Source organism: Carlito syrichta, unplaced genomic scaffold, assembly GCF_000164805.1.
Source record: "Carlito syrichta isolate Samal-C Ts95f unplaced genomic scaffold, Tarsius_syrichta-2.0.1 Scaffold314748, whole genome shotgun sequence".
Taxonomy (NCBI): domain Eukaryota; kingdom Metazoa; phylum Chordata; class Mammalia; order Primates; family Tarsiidae; genus Carlito; species Carlito syrichta.
The window spans coordinates 64,445-77,257 of record NW_007258844.1 but is presented as its reverse complement, the minus strand read 5'-3'; the positions used below and the strand labels follow the sequence as shown (position 1 = coordinate 77,257).

The 12,813-nt window shown below is 35.1% G+C and overlaps 1 protein-coding gene across 1 annotated transcript in view; it reads right to left on the bottom strand.

Moving 5' to 3' along the window:
* Window positions 1-6,190: 6,190 nt before the first annotated feature.
* GFRAL (GDNF family receptor alpha like) overlaps window positions 6,191-12,813 on the bottom strand; it is a 60,794-nt gene continuing 54,171 nt past the window's right edge. The window contains exons 7-9 of the mRNA XM_008071823.1: window positions 8,808-8,903; window positions 8,648-8,720; window positions 6,191-6,254 (exon numbers count right to left, since the gene is read on the bottom strand). Coding sequence (XP_008070014.1) covers window positions 6,191-6,254; window positions 8,648-8,720; window positions 8,808-8,903 — 233 coding nt within the window. The remainder of the gene's footprint in view (window positions 6,255-8,647; window positions 8,721-8,807; window positions 8,904-12,813) is intronic.

Sequence of the window (12,813 nt, the reverse complement as noted above, 5' to 3'; positions counted from 1 at the left end):
TCAAAAAAACCCAGAAAAACATATATTTACCCCTGTTCCTAATCATACCCTAATCCAGGCAAAATATCCTGTGTGTCCACATTGTGGTCTAGGTTTCACATATCCCATATCTTTATATCAACAGGTCTTGCTGGCTTTGCCGCCAACACTTGTATTACAAATCAGATTGTATTTCAAGTCTTCATTGAGACAATTCTCATCAGATCTACAGTCTTTTTTTTTCCCCCCAGATATAGAAAAAAGTGTCTTAATAGCATTCTCAGCATCAATTTTTGCCCATTTTGAATCTTTCTAAATAATAGTCATATTCTTCTAGAAAGTAATTTAAGTTATATGACTCACATCTCAGAAAGTGTCTGAAGGATTTCTATTGCAATCAGAATTAAATGCAACTTCCTGCATTGACAAATTTATGCCTGCTTAATTTTGTGATCGCGTCTTCTACCACTCTTATTCTTCTTACTTGCTCTGCACTGATGTTCTTGATTTTCTATTATTTGATGATATTAAGTCCAATCTCATCTCAAAGACTTTGTATTTGTTCTTTTGCCTAGAATGGTTTTCCACCATATGATTTCTTTCATGTTTGCTTTTAGTTCTCAACACAGATAGTGCCCTCTTAGAACCACTGAGTTAACCAATCTTGGAGATGCTCTGCCCTAGACTTCATGTTATAGGAAATAATATGTATTCCTTATTGTTTAAGCTGTTTTACTACAGGTAAATTAATTCCAATTCATGCATGTGATTTAAGTTGGTTATAGATAGTACTTCAGAAAATATTTAAAATAGGTATTTTCTGGTTGTTTGGTAGGTATAAAAATTACAACTAGGAGTGGCTGACGATAGAGTTTAGGGCTTAAGACAGAAGATTATGAAATCTGAGTTATCTATGTTCAACTACCAATTTATGTAATTACTACTTTGAGATTTGGAGAAATTGCTTAACCTTTTCAGTCAAGTTTTTTTAGTTTGTTTGATTTTTAAATGTTAATTCTGTAAATAGGCTAAGCTGGTACAGAATTTTTGCCAGAATTAAACTATATACAGAAGAATAATCCTATACAATTTAACTGCTCTTACTGTTTTCTGTAACTTCATTGATTAAATTAATTATACCATCATAAGTATTCAATGTTTTTGAATACATGTTCCACTTTTTTCTTTGTGACTATTCCTTTTATGTTTACTTTGCCCTTATAATGCCTTCTGCTAGTTAAGAGGTATATTTTTCTCAGTACTCACTAACTTAGAATTTTCAGACAGAAGAAGAGCAATCACATTTTTTAAGGTATTAAAAGAATGTAACACGTGTAAGTAAGCATTCACTAAAAATATAAATATATTGACCTTATAAAAATAGTCTTCTGCAAAACTAACCAATTATGCAGCATAAATCAAATTAGAAAATTTCAGTGAAATCTCAAAGTATTTTAATGTTAATTTTGTTTGAGTGTTTCTCACCCTAATTATGTATATATAAACTTTTTCTGTCTCTCAATATTATTTTATGGAAAGCAATAAACAGCTTTTTGGTAACCATCGGAATATGTCCTTAACTCCTTTTAAGAAGATCTATCCATATAAAATGAAACATATAATTTTATGTTAAAATGTATTAAATCATGAATCAAAAACTCTGCTTAATAAGTACTGTGTACATATATGCAAAGCAAGCTCTAGGTTTATAAATGAAAATTTTACTTGAAAAGTGGTTGTTTTATATTTACAGTTGTATTTTCACCTAAACAAAAAATATTGAGAAATATTTTAGCTAATTATATCTTTATTGCTTCTAGTGTAGGTCTAAATTATATGCAAATATCAAATAATTCATTGTACCCAAGATAAACTGTTATATATATTATGTATCACAGATAAATTAACCACATTTTGTGGGCTACATGGAGCAATTTTATACTCTTGTGAAGTTTTATGACTTTATTCTCTATATTTAAATATGACAATATTGCCTAATTAAAACTTAAGCCACTGTGCTTTGAAGGCCTATTTCCTTATTAGTAGAACCAAGATTATAGAACCTGTATTATGAATCTCTATTTAAAGATACATTTATTGAAACTGACTTGTCTGTGGAGGCTTTGGAAATGCTAATTCTACTAACCTAAGTTTGGGGTGCAGTCAGAGTGGTCTGAGTAGACACTGAGCCTCAAACAGGCACTCTGGGAACAACTTGAGAAACTCAAGTGCAGAACATCGTTGCAGCCCAGTCGGTCTTCATGTTGGAGTTGTAAGGGGAAACTGAGTAGGCAGACAGGGACATGTAAGAACAACAGTGCTAGTTTACCAGAAGGGGTGTGCCAACCTGACACATCATGACACGTGCCAACATGACAGGTTAGAGCAGCAGTGCCACCGTTTGCCTATCAGTCCCCAGATTTTATTCTTGTGTTTGTTAAGCTCACACGGGACTTATAAAACATAAAGGAAGAAATATTCTATTCACTTGTCAAGTCATTTGTATTCATTTTAATGTACATGATAATGAAAAGGATGTATGTTTCAACCCAAATCTATTTCCCAGGACTCTCATAGGGAATTCAAAAGTAGGAACAGATGCAAGGCCCACCTTTGGAATAACCACGGAGTCCCTGTTTTCCTTCTGCCCTAAAATCCTTCCTCAGAGACCTTTCTGATTCACCTCACTGAGTTTCAGCTGGGGCTGCTCTTTTGACTCCCAGCACCCGGGAACGCGGAAGGAATTCTGTGGAGGAGAAGACATCCTGGATAAACATGCAGAAACAGCTAGGGGCACAGAAGCTTCTTAGTGGAATAGTTAAACTACTCTGGAGGGAATTTTATCAAGGGTCAAATTCTTCTGACCTGGGCCACCTGATCATCTGGTCACCCTTCCCCATAGTGTTTTTTTTCCCCCCCCAGAAATCATAAGTGAGTGTCTAGTGGTAAACTTGCTTTCTCATCCAGGATTAGAGATATACAAGAGATATTGAACAATTCAAATTTTAGTGGCTCTTGCTCAGATTTCAGCAGTGCCAGAGCCATATTTTCCAGCTAACTACTAAGTAACTCCATGTGGGTAGCCTGCTGGTGTTAGAAAGTGGATTGTAATCCAAAATATTTCCAAGTATCAGTCAGGAAACCAACAGGAAGCAGATGATATACATGCAAGTTATGTAAATTGATAACTCTTAAGAGTGCTTGATTAAGGGAATCTTTAATCAGGTGTGGGTAGTTGTATGAAAACCTCAAGGGTAGTCCAGGAACTCAGGACTAGTAACAACTGAGATTAGTGCCACTAAGCCTGCAGGGTTAAAAAGTGGAAATGTTTACTGAATCAAGAAGGAAAGATGCATGTAGAAAAGACCACACTGATGGAAACAGCTAAAGGAAACAGCCAGTTTGTGTTGACATCTCTGGAGAGTGAAGGGGACACAGGGAACTGTCTCTCACATTTTCTGCCATTTCTTACCACTGACTTGATCCAAAAGAAGCCAGAGAACAAGGGAGCCTTTCTTGCATATAGGTCAACCTCCTGGTGGTACATAAAAGGCGAAGAAAGATGGTACAGATAACAGGCATATTGTCCTTTCCCATTCCCATGCTCCTCCTGCATGAGCCAGTTTTCCAAATGGCACCATGATTTACTTGATGGCACAAATCAAAATCCTACTCTTTTTTTTTCAGTCATAATTTTACTCTGTCACCCAGACTGGAGTGCATTATCACGATCATGGCTCACTGCAGCCTTGACCCCAGGTGATCCTCCTATGTCAGCCTCCAAAATACCTGAGACTACAGCCATGCACTACCACATTCAGCTAAGTTTTTGATATTTTGTAGAGATGAGGTCCTACTACGTTGCTTAGGCTGGTCTTGAACTCCTGGACTCCAGCAATCCTCCTGCCTCAGCCTCCCAAATATCTGGGATTCAGGACGTGAGTCACTGCACCTGAGCAGAAAAGTCTTTGCTTGACACTGATTCCCGCTTTGATCTTTATAATCTCAACCCCCAGCAAATATCTGATCCCAAGTCCCCATCTATTCTAAATTGTGAGATATTTATAAGTGCATTCTATTTTCTTGCATTACTGTTGTTTTTTCTCTTCACTCTGCTATCACTCCAGCCTATTTATGTCTTAAATAGAATCTATCACTTTCAAAAGTTAGCTTGTTTACTTCTTTTCAAATTTCCAAGAGGACTTTGTTCAGAACTGTATTTTTAGTTCCTACTATAGGGGCTAACATACACTACATACTCAAGTAAGTGTCGAACAAATTAATTAGTTCAGGCTTTTAATTTCTATTAGCTAGCCATTACAATATATTTTAAAGCAGTCTCTTCAATATCTGTTTTAGCCCTCTGAAGTTCACCATTTACATGTCTGTTAGAACACCTTTTTTTATTCAAAAATCTGTTTAAAATTATTGTGCAGCATTTTGGAGCCTTTCAAGTGAAGCTAGGCTGTCACTGAATAATTATTTATTGAGTACACATGATGCACTGTGGAATGGAAAGCAAAGATGAGCCAACAGACCTGACTGGTGTGCTTATAATTTACTGAAAAAAACAAGAAATGAAGAAGCTATGACAGCGAGACGTAGTAGTCTAAGAAAGGGGAACTTCAGGTGCCAGAGGAGCACTGAACAAGGGTACCTGACCCAAGCAGGGAAGGACATGTTAGAGAAAGCTTCTCAGAGGACAGAAGAGTTAAAGATGACAGTGAAGATGGGGACCATGTTCTGAGTGGCCTACAGTCCGCATTTATAGAGTCTCGTTAGCCTGGTATTTAAGGGCCCTTAGTGTTTCAGTCCCCATGGTTTTTCATCTTTATGTCCTGCATTTTCTCAGTTTTGACTCCCTGATCTAGAGACAGGTAACTATTTAGAGTTCTCTAATTGCTCTGTGCTGATTCCTCCTGCAGTTCTACCTGCTTACTCTTGTTGGTTTAGGAGACAGGGACCTTTGTTAGGGAGGTCATCCATTTTACACCGTGTCCTTCCCTTCTCTGCTTAACACGTTTCTAAAAGCAACTTGACTTCTTTCCTCAGTTTTCCAGAAAACAGTTCGCGTTTTCATCATTACCAAGCCTAAGTTAAATGGCAGTGATTTCGGAAGGAAATGTCTGAATGCTCTTCTTGTTAACCCTCTACACAGCTGCTGGAATTTATAGAACTCCATGAGGGGTGTCTGTGACTCATCAAGTTATTCTTTCCCATTTAAAAGATTAAAAAATGGCTTTTCAAGTACTCTGAGTAAACATAGCCAAATGTTAACTTCAAATTTAGTTTAAGGCAGGCAATTTAATCCAAAGTACAGTAACAGCAATAAAAATGAGACCAAAGAAGCAGAAAATATTTGACCTTTAATTGTAAATAAATTAATAAATAAATAGTCACTAATTATTAGTGTGGCATCCTCAGGTTATTAAATATTTATGCCGCTGGTACCCATTCTGAGCAATGGGTACCAGTATGATAGAAGACAGCTGAAAAGCACATATGTATCAAAAATTTAATAAACATTTTTTTCTATAATGTTCTAATTGCAGTTATGCTCTAATGGCAAATCAAGTCAAAAGTCACAGTATAGAAACAACACATAATTGTTAAATTATGTTGTTACTTTAATATCCCATAAGTTTATAATCATTAGCATAGCAACATTAAATTCACAAATAACATAAATCATTATTGAAATGCACATTGACTTTTTCTGACAATGTAGTTGCTTTGCTTTAGTACTGATTTTAAAAAGATGAGATTATACAAATGGAAATACACTGAATATTTATTAACAATCCGTTTTTGGAAAATTAATGGAAATTTATAAAACTGATCAGAAAAACCCTGTTAACTATAATATAGCATATTACAACACAGCTACTTAATATTGTATAGATTTATATGTATGATGAAAGTAAATCATGCAATCTGTAATTTGAGATAACACTTTTTGCCTTCAAGGGAAACTTTAATTCTGTACCAGTGCTGTAATAGATACCACTCAAACATTTTTTTAAGAAAAAATAAGCCTAACATCATCATGACCTGTTATTATACCTTACATTGTTATACTCAATTATCCAATATCATTAAGTCTATCTTAACATTTTCCTTCTTGATGACAGATGGAATAATCTGTGACTGGCTATAAAAACTTGCTTTAAAGAACTTGATTGTTAATGATCCGTGACTCTAATCCAATGAATCACAGCTCTCCAGGTATGTGGGTTGGTGAAGGCTCTCTTGTTTGAATTGACATTCTGAAGGTTCTAGATAAAAGTAAAAGTTCAAGTTAATAATATGCCATTTAAAAAATTTCAGAAATATATGAGTTTATATTTTTGAATGGGGTGCCTGGAGAAAAAAATTATAAAGTTCCTGAAGTAAAGTTCTAATAGTAGAATATTTTAAGTCTTTCTAGGGAATATCATGCATTTAACTGTAATTTACCTTTACTGAAGATAGGTATTCACAAGAATTAGAACTGACAACTAGGCAAATGCTCAAGGTCTGATGTACCAACCAGCTTTCTTTCAACAGGTAGCATTATTTCTCTCCAGAGGTGCCACTACACAGGTTCGGCTGCCATTGATGTTTCTGTTTTGTTTTACATACTCTTTTCATGATGGCTTTAACTTTTGTCTCGTTGACCTAACCCTGGGCCTGGAACTTGCCGATGACACATCGCAATCAATTTTAAATGATACGGAAAATAATTTCTAGTTAAATACAATGAGCTTAATAGTATGAAGAATTTGCTTTAAAATATATATTAAATTCAAAAGTTTTGTCTCTAATAATAACACTCCAACTATCATCCAAGAAAGGGAAGTACCTCTTTTTTTTTTTTTTTTGAGTTGGAGTCTCACTCTGTTGCCCATGCTGGAGTGCAGTGGCATGCTCACGGCCACCCCAGCATCGACCTGCTGGGATCCAGCGATCCTTCTGCCTCAGCCTTCCAAGTAGCTGGAACTTCAGGCATACACTACCATGCCGGGCTAGGGAAGTTCTTTTGATACAGGCAAGAAATGAGGTGAAGTGACAGCTGCTACATAGGAGATTATAAATAGCCTACATCTTATTTACCTGTAGCATAACAGTAATCTGTAAAAACTCATGGGCCCATGTGGTAGATGTGAACTTTATAAATTATATACATGGTTAAGAAGTAAAGATTGAGCACCATTTAAAGATTTTTGCTAGGCCAGAAAACTGTCTGTGTTTCTCTGAAATAATGTTTGTCATGGAATATCTAGGCAGGCACAGTAACTAAACAGTGCTCTCAGATATTTTAAACCAAATAAATGAAAGTTTAATAAATTCCAAATGCTATTCTCCACTCTCCTTAGAAATGGACTCTAATTATTTGGCTTTCAAACCATATCTTGGAACCCGTGGAATATCTTCTCATACAAATATAAATTTTAAGGCTTTGGAGAATAACAGTTTGTTTTGGTACTGGTTTTGGTTAACAGCAAATTAAATGTTTTAGAGGGGTTGGATTCAACAAATGGATCCATTTTGTGTAGCTGGTATTGTATTTAAAAGTAAGTAAAGGTGAATGCCCTTAGGCAGAGCATACACACTCAACACGAACCAGATCCTGTGATATCATCATACACCTCCCCACTTCAGTCTTTCATTTTATTTGCCTGGTTGTCGAGGCCTCTAACTCTGAGATGAATGAAGGACCAATAGGAATGCATGCATTGTATGGCTGACTGAGTCAGTCTTCCTAAGTGTCAAGTATCATGAGATAAATGCCCAGTGCTTTGCTTCCTCACCTCTATAGGCCCAAGCTTACTGATAAATATAGTTTATGTGTGTGTATACATATGTGTTGCACGTATATCTTCTTCATGAACATTATGCTACTCAAATTATACACATGTATACACATATATATAATGAATAAGCAAATGAACATAATTTATGTTTAAATATGAGGTTTTTATTATTAAACTAAGGGCAAATAAGTTCATACTATTTTCTATTCATTTGTAAATGCCAAATAAGTGGAAAGATTTGAAACCCTAAACATTTAGAAATTTAGAAATTGATGTATATCTAACCTCAGTGCCTCACGTGCCTGTTGGGGAATTGCCACATTGCAGCAATGAAGGCAGCCAGGAAGATTTGGAAAGAGTAAATTGATGTCAGGCAACTGTAATGTCTTTCTATGGGTACTCTGAATGTCTCTTCCAATAATTGTATATTAAACATGAATAAAATGCATTAGTATATAAGAAATTAGAGTGAAGAATAAATCTTCACATAAATGTAAACTGTATGAACTACACAATAGGTGTGATGTGAGAATATGAGTCCTGTGAATGATTCAAATAATGAATGCAGTTCAGTTTGGATTTTGCAGGAAAACTAAGGGGGGGGATTGATAACAGTTTAATTGGAGGGAGTATACAATGAGAATGTGCTTGTAAAATGCAACATAAAAAAAACCCCTATGATCGCATTTCCCTTCCATGTGAAGACTAAGAGTAATGTTATCATGGACCTATGCCACATAAAATGGATTTAGTATGTCTGAATGGAGAAACTGTCATTCTCTGACTCTTCAAGGACAGCCAATGGGCAACATGCTTTCACACAACAAAGTGACTCCCTTCTAGTCCTTCCCTTCCCCTTCTGGCTACATCGTTACCTCAGCTTGACCATAACCAAGAGAAGGATCCCACAGGTGACTGCCATGCACATGACAGCATAGATTACATCTCCTAGGAGCAAAAGATTAAGATGAAAATTACTAGATTTACAGAGGAAATAAATAATAAAACTATTAGTAGATTATTTTTTTAACTGACCTTTGAAAGGGGAATGAAATCCAGTTAAAGTGATCCCCTTTGCATGTTTTCTTTTCGACAATGCAATGTCTTTGACATTAGGCAGGGAAGGATAATCTGAAAGAAAATGATAAAAATGAAATTAAAGTGTTTATGTATGTATTATTTTTATTTTATGAATTATAATTTTCTTTAGACTATGTCTTAAGGCAGCAATTTGTTTCTATGTCATTATTTTAATAAATCTGAAAGATTTGAGTGTAAGCAGGAATACTTTTATTACATTTCAATGGTCTGTTTTTCCCCTTTTAATCAGGTAATTTCCCTATAGATGCTTTTTTCTTTTTGAAAACCATAATTAATAAAAAATTACATTGTACGAGATAACACATTATATCTTAAATATAGACTAGGAAAATAAAAAGACAATAGCTTTAGTCCACCCTTTGGGATACTGAAAAAAAATCCCTTCATTACAAGAATGATTGTTTTAGTGTGCTCTTAATGGTATCTCACGTCCCTCAGACCCACTGTATATACTGGGGGTGCCAAAAAAAGTATATATATTTTAGGTGATGTTATCTGTGTATTACTTTTTGAAGTTGAATTGTGGTAGCAATGTGTAATTGCAGAAGTCAAGCACGACTTTTATTTATCTTTTTTATCGGTATATATTGAGTATTACAATTTTAATACTTTTCCCTTTCTTAAACTGTGTATACATTTTTTTGGTACCCACTATAGAAGTTCCCATGAAGGAGAGTCCATAAACCTACCTCTTCATGTACCTCTCCAGACACTGGAATACCTCCTGGCTTTGCCAGTTTCCTCTGTTCTCTTCCCTTCCCACCTGCCACTAGCTAGACCTCTCTACAGGGCCACTCCTGGTCACTCTGAGGCCCTAGTTTTCTTGGCCATGTTTCTGAGAGACACACTCTCACCAATTTTCAGTGGGCTCTCAACTCTAGAAAACATGCTTTAGTGTGGTTCTGTTTTAAAAGAAATCTTTGCCTGTGAGGACATGCTCTTTTATCTGACTTTTTCACTTTAAAGACAAAAATGGGCAGGAGTTAAAATTAATTAATAGATCTATTTTAGATTATTTTTGTTGATAACTTTAAAGTGGAATTGCCCTTGATTTGTACTGATTTCAACACAAAAATGGATGTCAAACATACTGATAGCCCAATAATGAATTTTTGGTTGAAGATTAAACTTGACTTTGAGGCATTGAATCCATCACTTGAGAGAGGTTTTGCCATCCTCTGTTATTGACGCTTCATGCATTTTCAGACCTGGAAATCCGAGTTTAAGTAGACAGTTGCAAAAATGAGTGTATCAAATAGTGAAATATAACATTAGTTGACAACAGGCTCTGAGCAGGAAGGAAGATGAGAAGATACACAGTCATGCATAGTTCAATAGCAGGGATAGTTTCTGAGAAATGCATGGTTAGGCGATTTCATCCTAGTGGGAACATCAGTGTGTTCTTCCATAAACCTAAACATATAGACTGCTACACACCTAGGCTATATGGTATAGCCTATTGCTTCTAGGTTACAAATATATACAGCATGCTACTGTGCCGAATATTGTAAGTAACTATAGCATAATAGTATTTGTGTATCTAACCATAGAAAAGGCACATAAAAATATGGCATCATAACCTTACAGGACCAGGCTCACACCTACAATCTCAGTATATTGGGAGGCTGAGGTGGGAGGATCACTTGAGGCCAGGAGTTCAAGACCAGCCTGGGTAACATAGTGACCTTGTCTCTATGAAAAATAGGAAAACAAAAACAAAAAACAAAACAAAAAAAACATTATGAGACCACTGTTGTAAATGCGGTCTATTGTTGATTGTAACATTCTTATGAGGTAAATGAGTGTATTACCAAAGGTTCCATTCAATCATCTCTCCATTGAGGCGACAGCTCCTTGAAAGTCATGATTTGAGTGCTATGTTAGGAATAATCAATAGACAGATAGATTGATGTTTCACATCAGTAATGAGCGTTTCAAGGTGGATCAGAGCCAAGCATCTCAATACAAGACTAGAAAAGTAACCAAGCATTTGATCATTAGAAAATCTTTTCTTAAGGAGTCTAAACTTAATACAATTAAGGCTTTTTTAGTGCAAGAGTTTTTAGTCCCCAATTTGCATATTGAATTATTATCTATTTAAAAAGTCTGTCTTTTTTAGAAACTGAAAAACCAACCTGTTCAGAATATAAAAGTAATAGAGGTGGAGTGTGTGAATATTATTTACTTTTGTGGTTATAGAATACATTTTGTTATTTACTATAAAGTTGGAATTTTTAAAATTGAGCAATTTTAAATAATACTCTTTGCTATAATACAGGACCATAATTTTAATAAAATTGAGCATACAGATTTTTAACAAAATACATGATCACAATAAAATTTTATATTTAAAACCATCCCAAATATGAAGAATAAATAGATTTGTATCTTTTAAAATTATATAGCATTTTGTAAAGTTTTAGGTAGATTCATGGCCCTAAATGTATATAATATACATTGGCTGATAAATTATTCAAAAATGCAATGGTTGGTTTCCTTTTATGAAATTCTGTGCCTAGGTATATTTGCTCTAGTTAGTATCACAATTCATCTTTGTATATAAAATAATTATTTTGATGAATTAGTCTATCTTTTAGATATATAACTGTCTTAAGTAATTGTTAAACATACACCCAGCAAAGTTTAGAAAGAATTGTCTCATTCACTAAATTTCACTCACATGGAACTCATTAACAAAGTTATAATAGATCAATGACAGAAATGCTAGCTAATGATCCCAGTGAAAATTTAAATATGTCTAGCAATCACTCCACAAGCTTAAATATTACACCCTAGGAGGATACTAAATATCAGTTAAAGAGATTAATGTTACTGAGGATTTCTTGGCTACTGCAGCCCACTAGTTTCTACCCAGCCTTTGATAAACAGTGAGGTTTACAGTGTTTTATAACCATGAAATTAAAGTCAGAAGAGTTGATAACTAACCTCAGTCTCTCACCATCTGCCATATTTATAGATAAACACTGTCAGTGACTGGTTTATCTTCACTTGAAACCTGGAGGAATTAAACACTATTATGAACTATATTGTATAATCCCTGTACATTTGATGGGAAATCAAGATTACTTTCAACTTTTCATTAGGAACAAATATAAATAATATTCTCAAATGAGTTGCCGAGATGTGATAATCTCTATTTTTTTTTCCTTCCAAAATCCTTGATCAACAACAACTGAGAGATGGTGGGGACTCAAACTCTTTGTATAATTTATATAAAATGGTAAATGTATTGTAAAAGGAGTGCTAGATCAGAGACAAAACAATGACTTAAAAATAAATGTAAGAATACTTATGTGATCATTTGAAAAGGAAATTAAACATATCATACACTGCAAAGCTGTAAACCTTCATTTCATTTCATTTTAATTGAAGCATAATTTAGAAGAGTCAGCTTGTAAAAAAGAAAAGAAATAACTGCTTGTAGCTGGGCTCGGTGGCTTTGCCTGTAATCCCATGCCTTTGAGAGGCTGAGGTGAATAGATTGACTGAGCTTGCAGGTTCAAGACCCGCCTGGACAACTTGGCGAGACCTCATCTCTACAATAAAGCAAAAAATTAGCCAGGCATGGTAGCATGCGCCTGTAGGTCCAGCTACTTGGAAGGCTGAGGCAGAAGGATCACTGGAGTCCAGCAGGTCGAGGCTGCGGTGGCCGGGAGCGGCCACTGCACTTCAGTTTGGGTGACAGAGTGAGACTTCAACTAAAAAAAAAACCAAAAAAAAAAAAAAAATAGAACAAAGCTTAACATCCTGGATCTACAAGGAACTAAAACGTGCTGAAAAGAAAAAAAAAACCCCATTATCAAATGGGCAAAAGATATGAACAGACACTTCACAAAAGAGGACATCCGAGCAGCCAACAAACACATGAAGAAATGTTCAACCTCACTAATCATCAGGGAGATGCAAATCAAAACCACAC